General features: G+C 42.5%; 1 protein-coding gene across 1 annotated transcript in view; it reads right to left on the bottom strand.

The window, feature by feature from the left end:
* Positions 1–494: 494 nt before the first annotated feature.
* The window catches only part of NECAB1 (N-terminal EF-hand calcium binding protein 1), a 209,188-nt gene continuing 196,099 nt past the window's right edge, over positions 495–13,583 (bottom strand). Inside the window, exons 10-14 of the mRNA XM_077270809.1 lie at positions 10,185–10,297; positions 7,184–7,261; positions 5,873–5,964; positions 3,718–4,314; positions 495–2,368 (exon numbers count right to left, since the gene is read on the bottom strand). Of these exons, the coding sequence (XP_077126924.1) occupies positions 4,286–4,314; positions 5,873–5,964; positions 7,184–7,261; positions 10,185–10,297 (312 nt within the window). The 3' untranslated portion in view covers positions 495–2,368; positions 3,718–4,285. The remainder of the gene's footprint in view (positions 2,369–3,717; positions 4,315–5,872; positions 5,965–7,183; positions 7,262–10,184; positions 10,298–13,583) is intronic.

Below are 13,583 nucleotides of genomic sequence, written 5' to 3'. Positions count from 1 at the left end.
TGCTCTGCCGTACACCCCGTCACAATCTTTACCTTGGAGAAATCAACTGGTACGTTGGTGTCTAAAAGAAGGAGTATACCTGACCTGTAGTGATGTATTGGGATAATGCTGCTCCTTCACCCTTGGAGACACCTACTGGAGAAGTGGCCATGCATGTGATTTTTTTTTTTTTTTATTGCAATTCATTTATTTTTTGTTCCATTATTGCCTTGAATTTAGAGCATGTGGTGGAGATTTACTATGTGAAATACACCAGAAGAAACTTTCCTCCATGTCATGTACGACATTCATTATGGGATACTTTCAGAGGCTTGCTAAACAAGAGGTGAGACTTTATATGAAAGGGGGGAGGAGCTAACAAAAATAAGTTTTGGCACAAAGTAAGCAAAAAAAAAAAATTGATGATGTAAAGACGGTTGGTAGACCTGGCCCGTGTCAATATTTGGTTCCTTTTCTTTTACAAATTGCAAACAAATGACACAAAAACAACGATAGAAATGATTACAAAGCACCGAACATGCTTTATTAAAATTTGCCATCTAAATTATGTGAAGGTTTACTCTTGTACGATCTAAGGTACAACTTTAAGATGAAGAACAACTCGTCTGCAGTGGTCGGTCAGTACGACGGGTAATTGTCACAATGACAGTAATGTTACAGCAGCAGATATTCCAGTAAACTTTTCATATAATAACGTACATGACGACAGTCTCACAAATGACGGATCTGGACCTGCGGTGGTTACTACTTTGGTCAGATCTGCACCCCCCATGTCTTAGCAAAGCACAGACCTGTATAGAAGGTGATCTGTGATACATGATAACACAAACCTTGCCCAGCACCCTGTGATTCTAGATATTTAATTTTATGGAGAATTTCTTCTTTGGGGCTTGATTTTGTGGTTGACCGTTCCTGAGTCTCTAGCACTGGTAAGTGAAGCAGGGTGACGACCACATGTGGCAGCCATTGCCCCCATAGTGCTTATCGCCAAGCATTTTATGTGCTGGTGTGTAAATCTATTATAATGGAACACATGCGAGATGTTATTTTATTATGTGCTTCCCATAAGTGGTAATATTACTGGCAGTAATGGATATTATCACAGTAATATAAGGCATTTTCAATGCAAGATAATCGTGAACAAGCATTGTTAAAAACGCTTGTTTCACATTTATCTTGCCATGTAAACAGACATGCTTGCTCGTTCATCGGATGAAATGATCTTTTGTGCAGCATCAGGGCTCATGCAGATGTCTGCGCAACATGGCCTGAGCACGGACCTCAATGCACAGACTGGCCCCAAATCTCCTGACCTAAGTGTGACAGCCTCGTAGCATTATACGAATCCACTCGGGTCAGGAGTCCCTTGGCCAGCACGTGCATTGAGGTCTGTTCTAAGGCCATGTTGCACAGACGTCTGCATGAGCCCTTAAAGATTGTTCTCGGTGCCATGTCATCCTGCAAGCAGCTGGTGAGAAGTATGGCAGCCTAGGCGCCCTGAGCAATACGCTTCATCCTCTTTGATCTGCCTGTCCATTCTAACAACCACTGATTAATAATACGGTAATATGCCGATAGCAGTCATATCGTGCCGGTGGTCGTAATGTGCTGGTGGTCGGTCCATGAAAGCAGAGCTTAAGACTTTTTGTAGAAATTTTGATTGATTCTTAACAATCAAGCTATAGTAGCAGTCCTAAGAAAGATCCTAAGTAATATGAAATCCTGTGGCCTGCCGCTCTCACTCCCCCAAAAAACTGAAGAGCTAAGAGGTTGAGCAAAAAGAACCACAGGACCCGTACCATAGCCCTATGAACCTCTTACTACCTGCGGCATCCTGTAAGGCTATGTTCCCATGATGAGTTTTTTAAGCTGCTTATTTTGAAATAAATGCAAGTAAAATATTTTACTTAATGTGCAGAAATGGTGCAAAAAATCTGCAATATTAAAAATTCACCAAAAGCTCATTGTGGGAACATAGCCTAATTTGTAAGTCCAAAGCAATGTTATGCCTGCTTTGCTCTGCAATAACGACAGAGAAGGTTTTCAAGGCTTTGGTTCAGCGGCCACAGAGTACCAACATGGCCACTGGACCAGTGACGCTACTAAAAATTTTATTGTACCTTTAGGTTGCATTCACACATACGTTGTACATTACTGTGTGCGGTCTATTTTGTTTTTAGAATCCACAAATTCTGCATGTGTTATATGCATATTTTGGCGCACATTTCACACTTTATATTTCTTGCTATATTTTCTATCCAGATATTGTCCAGTACATGGGATTTTGACTACCCCATCCACTTGTACTGCAAATTGCCATAGTTTTGTCAAGCAGAATCCACACATTACCTGGACTGGTGGACTAAGCCTTAGGCCGGTTTCACACGTCAGTGGCTCCGGTACGTGAGGTGACAGTTTCCTCACGTACCGGAGCCACTGACACACGTAGACACATTGAAATCAATGCATCTGTGCAGATGTCATTGATTTTTTGCGGACCGTGTCTCCGTGTGCCAAACACGGAGACATGTCCGTGTTCGTGGGAGCGCACGGATTACACGGACCCATTAAAGTCAATGGGTCCGTGTAAAACACGTACCGCACACGGACGTTGTCCGTGTGCAGTCCTTGTGCCGTGCAGGAGACAGCGCTACAGTAAGCGTTGTCCCCCCCACATGGTGCTGAAGCCGCCATTCATATCTTCTCTGCAGCAGCGTTTGCTGTAGAGAAGATATGAATAATCCTTTTTTTTTGTTGTTTCTCGTGTTTAACATAAAGATCCATGTCCCCACCCCCCTGCCACCCCCTGTGTGCCCGCCCGCTGTTATTAAAATACTCACCCGCCTCCCTCGCAGTGTCCTGTCCTGGCCGCAGCGTCTCCTGTATGCGGTCACGTGGGGCCGCCCATTACAGAAATGAATATGCGGCTCCACCCCTATGGGAGGTGGAGCCGCATATTCATGACTGTAATCGGCGGCCCCACGTGACCGCTCATACAGTAGAAGGTGCGGCCAGGACAGGAAGCAGCACCAGCGAGGGAGCCGGGTGAGTATTTTAATAACAGCGGGAGGGCGCACAGGGGGTGGGAGGGGGTGGGGACATGGATCTTTATGTTAAACACGAGAAACAAAAAAAAAAAAAAAGGATTATTCATATCTTCTCTACAGCAAACGCTGCTGCAGAGAAGATATGAATGGCGGCTTCAGCACCACGTGGGGGGGACAGCGCTTATCTCTAGCGCTGTCTCCTGCATGGTGCGTGTGGTACCCAGTCGGCACACGGGCAGCACACGTGTGCCACACTGATGTGCCACAGAAACGCACGGACACGGATAACTCCGGTACCGATTTTTCCGGTACCGGAATTATCTGGATGTGTGAGACTGGCCTTAGCCATAGTTTAAAAAAAAAGCAGTAAAGCCGCACCCTATAATTATATAGTCTCTATGGACATCGGGGCGCACGTCCTCACCAGGGGGTCCATCCCAGATAGAACATCCAAATCCAAACTGAAGAAAAGGACAGCGCCACACCGGATAGTGAAAAGCAGCTCACATATTTATTCTGCCTCCTGCAGCAACGTTTCAGTCCAAAGACCATTGTCAAGGCTTGACAAAGGTCTTTGGACTGAAACGTTGCTGCAGGAGGCAGAATAAATATGTGAGCTGCTTTTCACTATCCGGTGTGGCGCTGTCCTTTTCTTCAGTTTGGATTTGGCCTTAGCCATAGGCTGTCGAAGACTTAGTTAAACTTCGCCATAACTCTTGACCAGATTCATCAAGACTGTTGATCTTCACGCCGATTTTGATGATTGGACGGGAGATAGTGCACACCTCTTGATGAATCTGGGGTATCTAACGAGCAGTGTACACCTCAGTGTGCGCCTCACCACGGTCCCTACTGGAGTAATGAATGCCACCTTTCATCATCAAGCGGCAGTCACCATGCCCCCATCACGCCCCAGCCTTGCCCACTTTGTCGGAGCTTGGTGAAAATGAATTGAGAACACCAAATTTCACAAAATTTGTGCTCAGCCTTCAGTTGCACTTCTCCTACTTCTCAAAACTTTTTTACACCGTGTTTCTAGGTTTTTTCTGGAAGTGAGAAAAGCAACACCTGATACTTTAAGCAGATCCAACCAATGCAGAACTAATCCAAATTTCTGTATGTAACATATGTAATTTGTCTAAACGATACAGAGGGGGAGATACAATAGTACAGATTTCTTCATATATGATGTCAGGGTATGTCCTCCTCACTGCTCGTCTTTGGGACGCTGTGCACCTCTAATTATTATTGAGGACCCACCAAGAAGCTGTAAAGAAGGGGAGACAAAAATCAGGTTACACACAAACATGTAAATCCCTCAAAACAAGAGAGTCCTAAGCATAGAGCTAATGGCTCAATATGACCCGACATGGCAGATGGTCCTGACAAAATAGTCTTTTTTTTTTTTACAGTGGAATTAAAGAATATGGTTAAAAAATGTATATTATAGATATTGTAAAAAAAACAAAACACCTAAACATTATGAGTGCGTTTGAGTTAAAGTTTTGCTTTGAAACCTTTAAGATCTGGTCAAATGGTTTTATTTAGAAGTAACATAATTAGCTGAATAAAGTCCCCCATGTGCAGTCAGCGGCACATCACGTCCGTAAAAATTCTCCTGTTCTGAAAGGTCCTGGAGTCTGTAACACCACTAAGCAAGTAACATGAAGACCAAGAAGTCCTCCAGAAGTCCAAGAAGTCCTCTATAAGTCAGAGACAAAGTTGTGGGGAAATATAGATCATGGTTGGGTAATAAAATATTCCAAGCTTTGAACGTCCCATGGAGCACCGTGAAATCCAATATAAACGGAATGGAAAGAATATGGTACAACTATGACCTCATAAAAGGCGTCCACCCACCAAAACCAAGGAAAGCATTAACCTAGGATACATCAAAGACACCTAAAACACTGAAGTAACTGAAAGAATCCACAGCTGAGATGGAAGTGTCTGTCCATAGGGCCTCTATACACTCTACAGAGAAGAGTGGACAGAGATAAAACACTGTTTAAAGAAAGTCAGAAGAAAACATTTGGATTTCGCCAAACAGCATATGGCAGACTCTCCAAATACATGGATGAAGGCTCTCTGGTCAGAGGAAGCTAAACTTGAACTGTTTGATCATCACAGGAAATGTTGTCTATGGCACAAACCCAATATTCTCCATCACCCCAAGAGCACCATTCCCACAGTGAAGCATATAGAGACATACCTCGGTAAGCGGACATCTGAATTTCACACAACAAAGGTGGCTCCACGCAGTATTGACTTTCGGGAGTTGAATATTTATAAAGGTCTCCGTTTTTTAGTGTGTCACCGTAAAGAAATACTTTGCACCTTTGAAACACACATCATGGCTACTTCTTCGAAGGTAAAAAAAAATTAAAAATCCCCCCAAATCTATTTTAATTCGAAGGTGTAATGCTACAAAATAGGAAAGATACCAAGGGGGGAAAACTTGCGTTATAATCCTGCCTGTGATGATGATGAAAACTAATGTCTACCCAATAGAAAAGTCCGTTTTTATAAATCGCAATTAAAATTTTGTTTTCATCATTTTTTAATGTAAATAATAATAATAATATGGAAAATTCCAAAATCTACTTTTTTTACCATGTTTAACATAATATTGTGATGTGCAGAACGTAGCTTCCTGACCACACAATCCATCTAATGGAGGTAAGAAAACTTCATATAGAGAACTTCCATAGGGTTTCCAGTAAAATGAAGGAAACTGGTCTCTGCTCTGAGTCAGGTGTTCTCGAGGGAGCGGGGTTGTGGTAGAGTTCGCCATCTACGAATGCAGTGATGATAATTATACCTACCAGGTACCAGCATCGTTGTTATCAGTTCTGGGGTTTCCAGGAAATCGACATTGCTCCTCTGAAATGTCTTGCTGTAATTGGCTTGGAGGTGGCTGTGTAAACATGAAACTCTTATTATAGGCAATTTAGCTCCCTCCTAATCTGCATTTTGGTCATAGAACGTTGGAGTTGTAAGGAACCTCCAGGGTCATCGCGTCCAAGCCGCTGCTCAGTGTAGGAGTCACTAAACCATCTCAGACAGATGTCTGTCCAGCCTCTGAAGACTTTGTTGATTACATTAAAGGAAACAGTCAGCACTTTTTAACATGTAGAAGGAATGAGCCTCTCACCTAGCCAAATCAGATCTCATACTTTGCACTGACGAGGGATCCATACCCCGAAACACCGTGTCTGCGAAGTGAGATTCTGATTTGGCTTTTATCCTATGTCATATTGGAAGACTTGTGAAAGGATCAATAATGACTGATAGGATTGCTGCTTCCAACAGGTGGCACTATAGACTCCTCTTCTTTTCTGAGGACCCAATTTGCATATTAAATGCCTTGAATAAAAGTGATAACTTTTTTCCAGAGAACTGACTTGTCAGTCATGAGAAATGCAGTGTAGCAGCCATATGCGAATCAAGCTAGAAGTGCACTGGGGGGGTGCCACTTTAATTTACTTCCAAGTGCAATGACAGTCCCCCCGTGCACTTCCTGCCTGATTTCCATGTGTTTTCTAGATTTATAATAACTGGCACATGGGATCTCTACAAGGAAAGATGGCAATTTCATTGGGTATAAGTAAACCATTACTACCACATGTAAATATATGCAGATTGGTTCCATTTATTTCCACTGCAGATTTTGCTACCGTATTTCCACTGAGGGACGTCTGCAACAGTAATGCATGTGTGAACAAACCCTACAACCTGAGGTATACTGTAAGCTAATGAAAATGGCCTGTGTTGCTTAGTCTTAAAATTACCTCTACGCTATAATTTTAGATACGGGTGGATCAATTCTCGAACCTCCAGTCCATCCTCCAGGATCAGAGTCTATGACGGTTGGGCAGGAGCTTGTGAATCTTATAACTTCTTGGATCCCCAGTGCGGCTTTTGATCAGCGGAGTTGGAGCTACATCGTCATCACACCACTAATCAAAAGCCGCACTTGGAATTTTGAAAAGTTAAGAGATATGGAAGCCTCTTGCCCAGCAGTCCGAGACCACTGATCTGGCCGATGGACAGGAGTTTCGCCAACCGTTTCCACCCCTCTGTGTTCCACATGTCACACATCATACATATCAATAGGAGTAACTTGCTTCACTTACTTCTTCCATGTGTTACTGCTTTCCCAAAATTCATAGATGATAAAACGAGACTCGTTGGAAAGCCTCTGAATGGAAACACTGCAGGAGGTAAGATAGAAAGGGATGTTTAGTCCTGTATACCTGGATGTCCCTCATGCAGGTCAATAGTTTATTACTTCTGCCCATGTATGTACTCTGACTTACAGAAGGGGACCGCCAGCCCTTGGCTATGCATGGTAAGGACATAGCGTTTAGGGCTGGTTCACATGGGTAATTGTGCAGCGTGGGGAAAACTGCCTGCAATTTAGGCTACGTTCACATTTGCGTTGTGCGCCGCAGCGTCGGCGCCGCAACGCACAACGCAAACAAAAACGCATGCACAACGCTGCGTTTTGCGCCGCATGCGTCCTTTTTTTGGTTGATTTTGGACGCAGCAAAAATGCAACTTGCTGCGTCCTCTGCGCCCGGACGCGGGCGCCGCAGGGACGCATGCGGCGCAAAACGCAAGTGCGACGCATGTCCATGTGCCCCCATGTTAAATATAGGGGCGCATGACGCATGCGGCGACGCTGCGGCGCCCGACGCTGCGGCGCCGACCGCAAATGTGAACGTAGCCTTACTGCAGATGTCTGGAGAATTTGCATTGCATGATTTTTATTTCGGAAACATTTTTTTTAATGAATTTCCATCTTTAGAAACTTTGTGGCTAACAGACACTATGCAAGACAGTTCTAATTTTATGGAGGGCCCTGTGGCTATCAATATTATGAGGGGTTCCTATGGTGGTAGTTTTATGGAGGACACCATGGCTATCAATGTTATGAGGGCTTACTATGGTTGTAATTTTATGGAGGACACTGTGGCTATCAATGTTATGAGGGGTTCCTGTGGTTCTAATTTTATGGAGAACACTGTGGCTATCAATGTTATGAGGGGTTCCCTTGGTTGTAATTTGATGGAGGACATTGTGGCTATCAATGTTATGAGGGGTTCCTGTGGTTGTAATTTTATGGAGGACACTGTGGCTATCAATGTTATGAGGGGTTCCCTTGGTTGTAATTTTATAGATTACACTGTGGCTATCAATGTTATAAGGGGTTCCTATGGTTGTAGTTTTATGGAGGACACTGTGGCTATCAATGTTATGAGGGGTTCCTGTGGTTGTAATTTTATAGAGGACACTGTGGCTATCAATATTATGAGGGCTTCCTATGGTTGTAGTTTTATGGAGGACACTGTGGCTATCAATGTTATGAGGGGTTCCTGTGGTTGTAATTTTATGGAGGACACTGTTATGAGGGGTTCTGTTGTGAATTCTGCTTTTGGGTTCCCTCCGGTGGTGGTAGGTGGTAATGCAGTTGTCCCTGAGTTGCAGTCCTGGTCAGGTGTTTCTGCTGATTGCAGTTCTGACTGGGGTATTTAGGTGTGCAGGATTCATTAGTCCTTGCCAGTTGTCAATTGTTGTTGGGAGGTGTTGGACCTCTGCCTGGTTCCTCCTGCCTTTCTGCCAAATCAGCAAAGATAAGTGTCTGGTTTTGTTTCTGTGGCGCACATGCTGTGTGCTTCATGATTCACTGCTATTCTTTTGTGTTTTCTTGTCCAGCTTAGATTGTGTCAGTCTTAGTCTTGTTGGATTCTCTGGGGTTGCAGATATTCATTCCACGTCTTTAGTTAGATTGTGGAATTTTTTGTATTATCTGCTGTGGATATTTTTTGAAGGGTTTTAATACTGACCGCCTAGTATTCTGTCCTATCCTTTCCTATTTAGCTAGAGTGGACTCTTTTGCTAAATCTTGTTTTCTGCCTGCGTGTGTCTTTCCTTCTCCTACTCACAGTCAATATTCGTGGGGGCTGCCTATCCTTTGGGGTTCTGCTCTGAGGCAAGGTAGTATTCGTATTTCCATCTATAGGGGTATTTAGTCCTCCGTCTGTGTGGAGTTGTCTAGGGTTTGTTAGGCACACCCCACGGCTACTTCTAGTTGCGGTGTTAGTTCAGGATCTGCGGTCAGTATAGTTTCCACCTACTCCAGAGAAAGTTTCATGCGGCTCCAAGGTCACCGGATCATAACAGGGTTCCTGTGGTTGTAATTTTATGGAGGGCACTATGGCTATCAATGTTATGAGGAGTTCCTGTGGTTGTAATTTTATGGAGGGCACTGTGGCTATCAATGTTATGAGGGGTTCCTATGGTTCTAATTTTATGGAGGGCACTGTGGCTATCAATGTTATGAGGGGTTCCTGTGGTTGTAGTTTTATGGAGGGCACTGTGGCTATCAATGCTATGAGGGCTTCCTATGGTTGTAATTTTATGGAGGACACTGTGGCTATCAATGTTATGAGGGCTTCCTATGGTTGTAATTTTATGGAGGACACTGTGGCTATCCCTGGTTTTCAAAAGTACCGTGATTGTCCCACAGTTTATATGGTGTCAGCATAGATGCACCTTTTCATGGTGTTGACACTTTATTTTACTAGTACTATAAAAAGCTATTGAGTTTCTAAATACTTTATAGTAAAAGGTTCAACTGGTCTTAAAAACATCGCCATCCTACATTACCTAAAGACAATCTATCAACAGGTTTTTGCTATGTATTCTGAGAACAGCATGATATAAGTGCTGAGACCCTGATGCCAGTGATGTGTATAAGGCACACCAACCAAGGCCTGTAAAACCCAATTCACACCACTGAATGACAGCTTTTCATGTACATTGACAGCTGCTAATAAGTGGTGTGGGCAGGGTTATCCCGAGATGAAGGACTAGGTGGCACCAGGCAGCTAGTCCTGTATTGATAATCTCCTGCTGATAAAATGCTCATTTTACTGAAACAGCTTAGTAAGTGACACATAACTAAAATCAGAGTCTCTGCCCCTACATTTTGCTGCTGTCGGTGTACGTATCAAAAACCTGCTGACAGATTCCCTTTAAAACCTTCGTTCTATCCCCATTTAATTACTGGTAATGTTGGAAATTCATTATATAGATGCTAAGATCACAGGTGACAGACGCACAATACTTAACTGCAAACATCCTGTCTCACTGTTAACAGACTCCACGTAGTGTTTTAGGGAAAGACGGAATTCTTCCAGCTCCTCGGGTATCACAGAGAGCTGCCGCTGAACAATCATTATGTGCTAAGGAATTGGAAAAGATTGACATCATTTCACAATCACATAAAGAACGAGCCACTAATCACGGACACTTTGTTAGAACAATCACACAGAGCAGACAAAGGGATCACAGGATAAATTCCATGTGCCTGGCCGACACATGGAGATCTGATGTCGGAAATTCTTTGGAGCATGAAAAGTCCGCAATGTTCTCTTAAATTTTAAATGATCGTTTGTTATAAAACTGGGCGTTACTCCATTTATTTGATATATTTTTATATCTTTTTCACAGTTCACTCACAAATGAGAAAGAGGAGGATGATTGTTCTGACACTGACGTGTCTATTAGGGACTGAATAATATAAGACAATTCTAATGTTCATAAGTTTTCTTCTAGATTGGAAATAGATCTAAAGGCTATGCACATAAACGGGGATGAGCTGCAATACCGAACACAACCCACTGACAAAAGGGGCGCTGTTGCTGGAAGTAGTAGACACCTTTTTCTAATCCTGGGAGGTCTCTGTAATAATATAGTGTTGGTGTCTCAGATGATGGTCACTGATGACTGTCTTACGATTCAATCAGTCGGTGATTTTGCTCGTTCACAGAGAAGACTGATACTAAGTGTTATGGTTGAAATTTTCATCAGTGTTTGGTTCATTTTTACCAGCAGTTTCATCTATTTTTATAGCATATGAAAAGGTTTCTGAAGCATCTTCTATGGAACAAATATGAATGTCACACGGTATTAAGATGCAAATAAGATGGCATCCATGCGCTGTGTAATTTTTCCATGGACCCATAGACTTATCACTGTGTTTTGGGGCAGACCACTCCGTTTGCAAATAAAAAAATAAAAAATAAAAAAGGCATGTGAACAGCATAGCCTATCATGTGTAGGATTGTAGAGAACTGATGGGTTTTTGTGGCAGTCAGGGGCTTACTGAAGGCCTCTGTCGCCCCCATCGTTGTCCTCCTATGAAGCTCAGTCATGTGGGTGGACTTCATAGGAAATGTCTTTTTCAATGTACTGTATGCTGCAATACTGTCTATGTGGATAGAAAAATAAAAAAAATGTTATCACTTTTGGAAGAGGGATAAGAAAAAAAGTAAAGGGCAAAAACACAAAGTCTCCTAGCCTGGAAAAGACATATTAGACTAATATGTTTTCAGGAGATTTTTCAGGAGTCTCATTACCATCATAGACAGATTACAATGAAAGGTAACATTTCTATATGTAGTACATAACACCACTCACAATTGCTGATGGTTACAGCTCACCTCCTCACCCTCCCTGCACAATTACCTCTGCCCTGTTTGTAATTCAATGCAACTCAATAGGGTCTAAAGTCTAATGCTTACACCTAAGGAGTTGCTGAAAAGAGCAGGAAGTAGGAGGATAGTATTAGGCTTAGTTTGAAAATTGCAAGATGGTGATATGAAAAAAAAAAAGATGATCAAGAATGTTTATACATACAGTATATTTATAAAAACATGATTTAGTTTCAATAATTTTTATTTTCAACTAGCTGTACTACCCGGCTTCGCCCGGGTTAATGACTGCTGTTAGCAAAATAGAATGTGTTAACAAAAATTTATTCTGCACACAAAAACCACAAAACAAATAGATAGAAATGTAATTATTAAAAGGCAAAAACTAAGCAAATAGAAGCATTTCACAACATATATTAGCTTTGTTATACTGAGAATGTCTTTGTTGCCTATATTAACCAATCAGAGCTCAGGTTAATTAACTGTAGCAAAATAGAAGCTGAGCTGTGATTGGTTGCTATTGGCAGCCTGATAAATCCCCAGCCAACAGGAAGCCCTCCCCCCTGGCAGTATATATTAGCTCACACATACACATAATAGACAGGTCATGTGACTGACAGCTGCCGTATTTCCTATATGGTACATTTGTTGCTCTTGTAGTTTGCTTATTAATCAGATTTTTATTTTTGAAGGATAATACCAGACTTGTGTGTGTTTTAGGGCGAGTTTCATGTGTCAAGTTGTGTGTGTTGAGTTGCGTGTGGCGACATGCATGTAGCGACTTTTGTGAGATGAGTTTTGTGTGGCGACATGCGTGTAGCAACATTTTGTGTGTTGAGTTGCATGTGACAGGTTAGTGTAGCAAGTTGTGTGCAGCAAGATTTGTGCATGGCGAGTTTTGCGCATGGCGAGTTTTATGTGTGGTGCATTTTGAGTATGTGCAAGTTTTGTGTGAGGCAACTTTTGCATGTGGTGCAACTTTTGTACATGTGGCAATTTTTCTGTGTGTGCAAGTTTTGCATGAGGTGAGTTTTCCATGAGGTGAGTTTTGCACGTGTGGCGAGTTTTGCGTGAGCCTAGTTTTGCATATGGCGAGTTTTGCATGTAGCGAGTTTTGAATGTAGCGAGTTTTGAGTGGTGACTTTTGTGTTTCGACTTTTATGTGGCGAGGTTGGTGTGTGTGTGTGGTGAAATGTGTGCTGAGGGTGGTATATGTGTTCAAGCACGTGGTAGTGTGTGGCGCATTTTGTGTTTGTGTTCATATCCCCGTGTGTGGTGAGTATCCCATGTCGGGGCCCCACCTTAGCAACTGTACGGTATATACTCTTTGTCGCCATCGCTCTCATTCTTTAAGTCCTCATTGTTCACATCTGGCAGCTGTCAATTTTCCTCCAACACTTTTCCCTTCACTTTTTCCCCATTATGTAGATAGGAGCAAAATTGTTTGGTGAATTGGAACGCGCGGGGTTAAAATTTCACCTCACAACATAGCCTATGACGCTCTCGGGGTCCAGACGTGTGACTGTGCAAAATTTTGTGGCTGTAGCTGCGACGGTACAGATGCCAATCCCGGACATACACACATACATACATACACACATTCAGCTTTATATATTAGATATACCTGTATGTAATCTCCTGTATATAGTATATACCTGTGTGTCATCTCACCTATATATAGTATATATCTGTGTGTCATCTCCTGTATATAGTATATACCTGTATGTCATCTCCTCCTATACATAGCATATACCTGTGTCATCTCCTCCTGTATATACTATATACCTGTAGGTAATCTGCTCCTGTATATAGTATATACCTGTGTGTCATCTCCTCCTGTATATAGTATATACCTGTATGTCATCTCCTCCTGTATGTAGTATGTACCTGTATGTCATCTCCTCCTCTATATAGTATATACCTGTGTGTCATCTCTCCTGTATATAGTATATATCTGTGTGTCATCTCCTCCTGTATATAGTATATACCTGTGTGTCATCTCCCCTGTAAATAGTATATACCTGTGTGTCATCTC

The sequence above is a fragment of the Ranitomeya variabilis genome, chromosome 6 (genome assembly GCF_051348905.1).
Source record: "Ranitomeya variabilis isolate aRanVar5 chromosome 6, aRanVar5.hap1, whole genome shotgun sequence".
In the NCBI taxonomy this organism is placed as follows: Eukaryota; Metazoa; Chordata; class Amphibia; order Anura; family Dendrobatidae; genus Ranitomeya; species Ranitomeya variabilis.
Note: the sequence above shows the minus strand (reverse complement) of the source record. Positions and strands in the feature narration are given on the sequence as shown.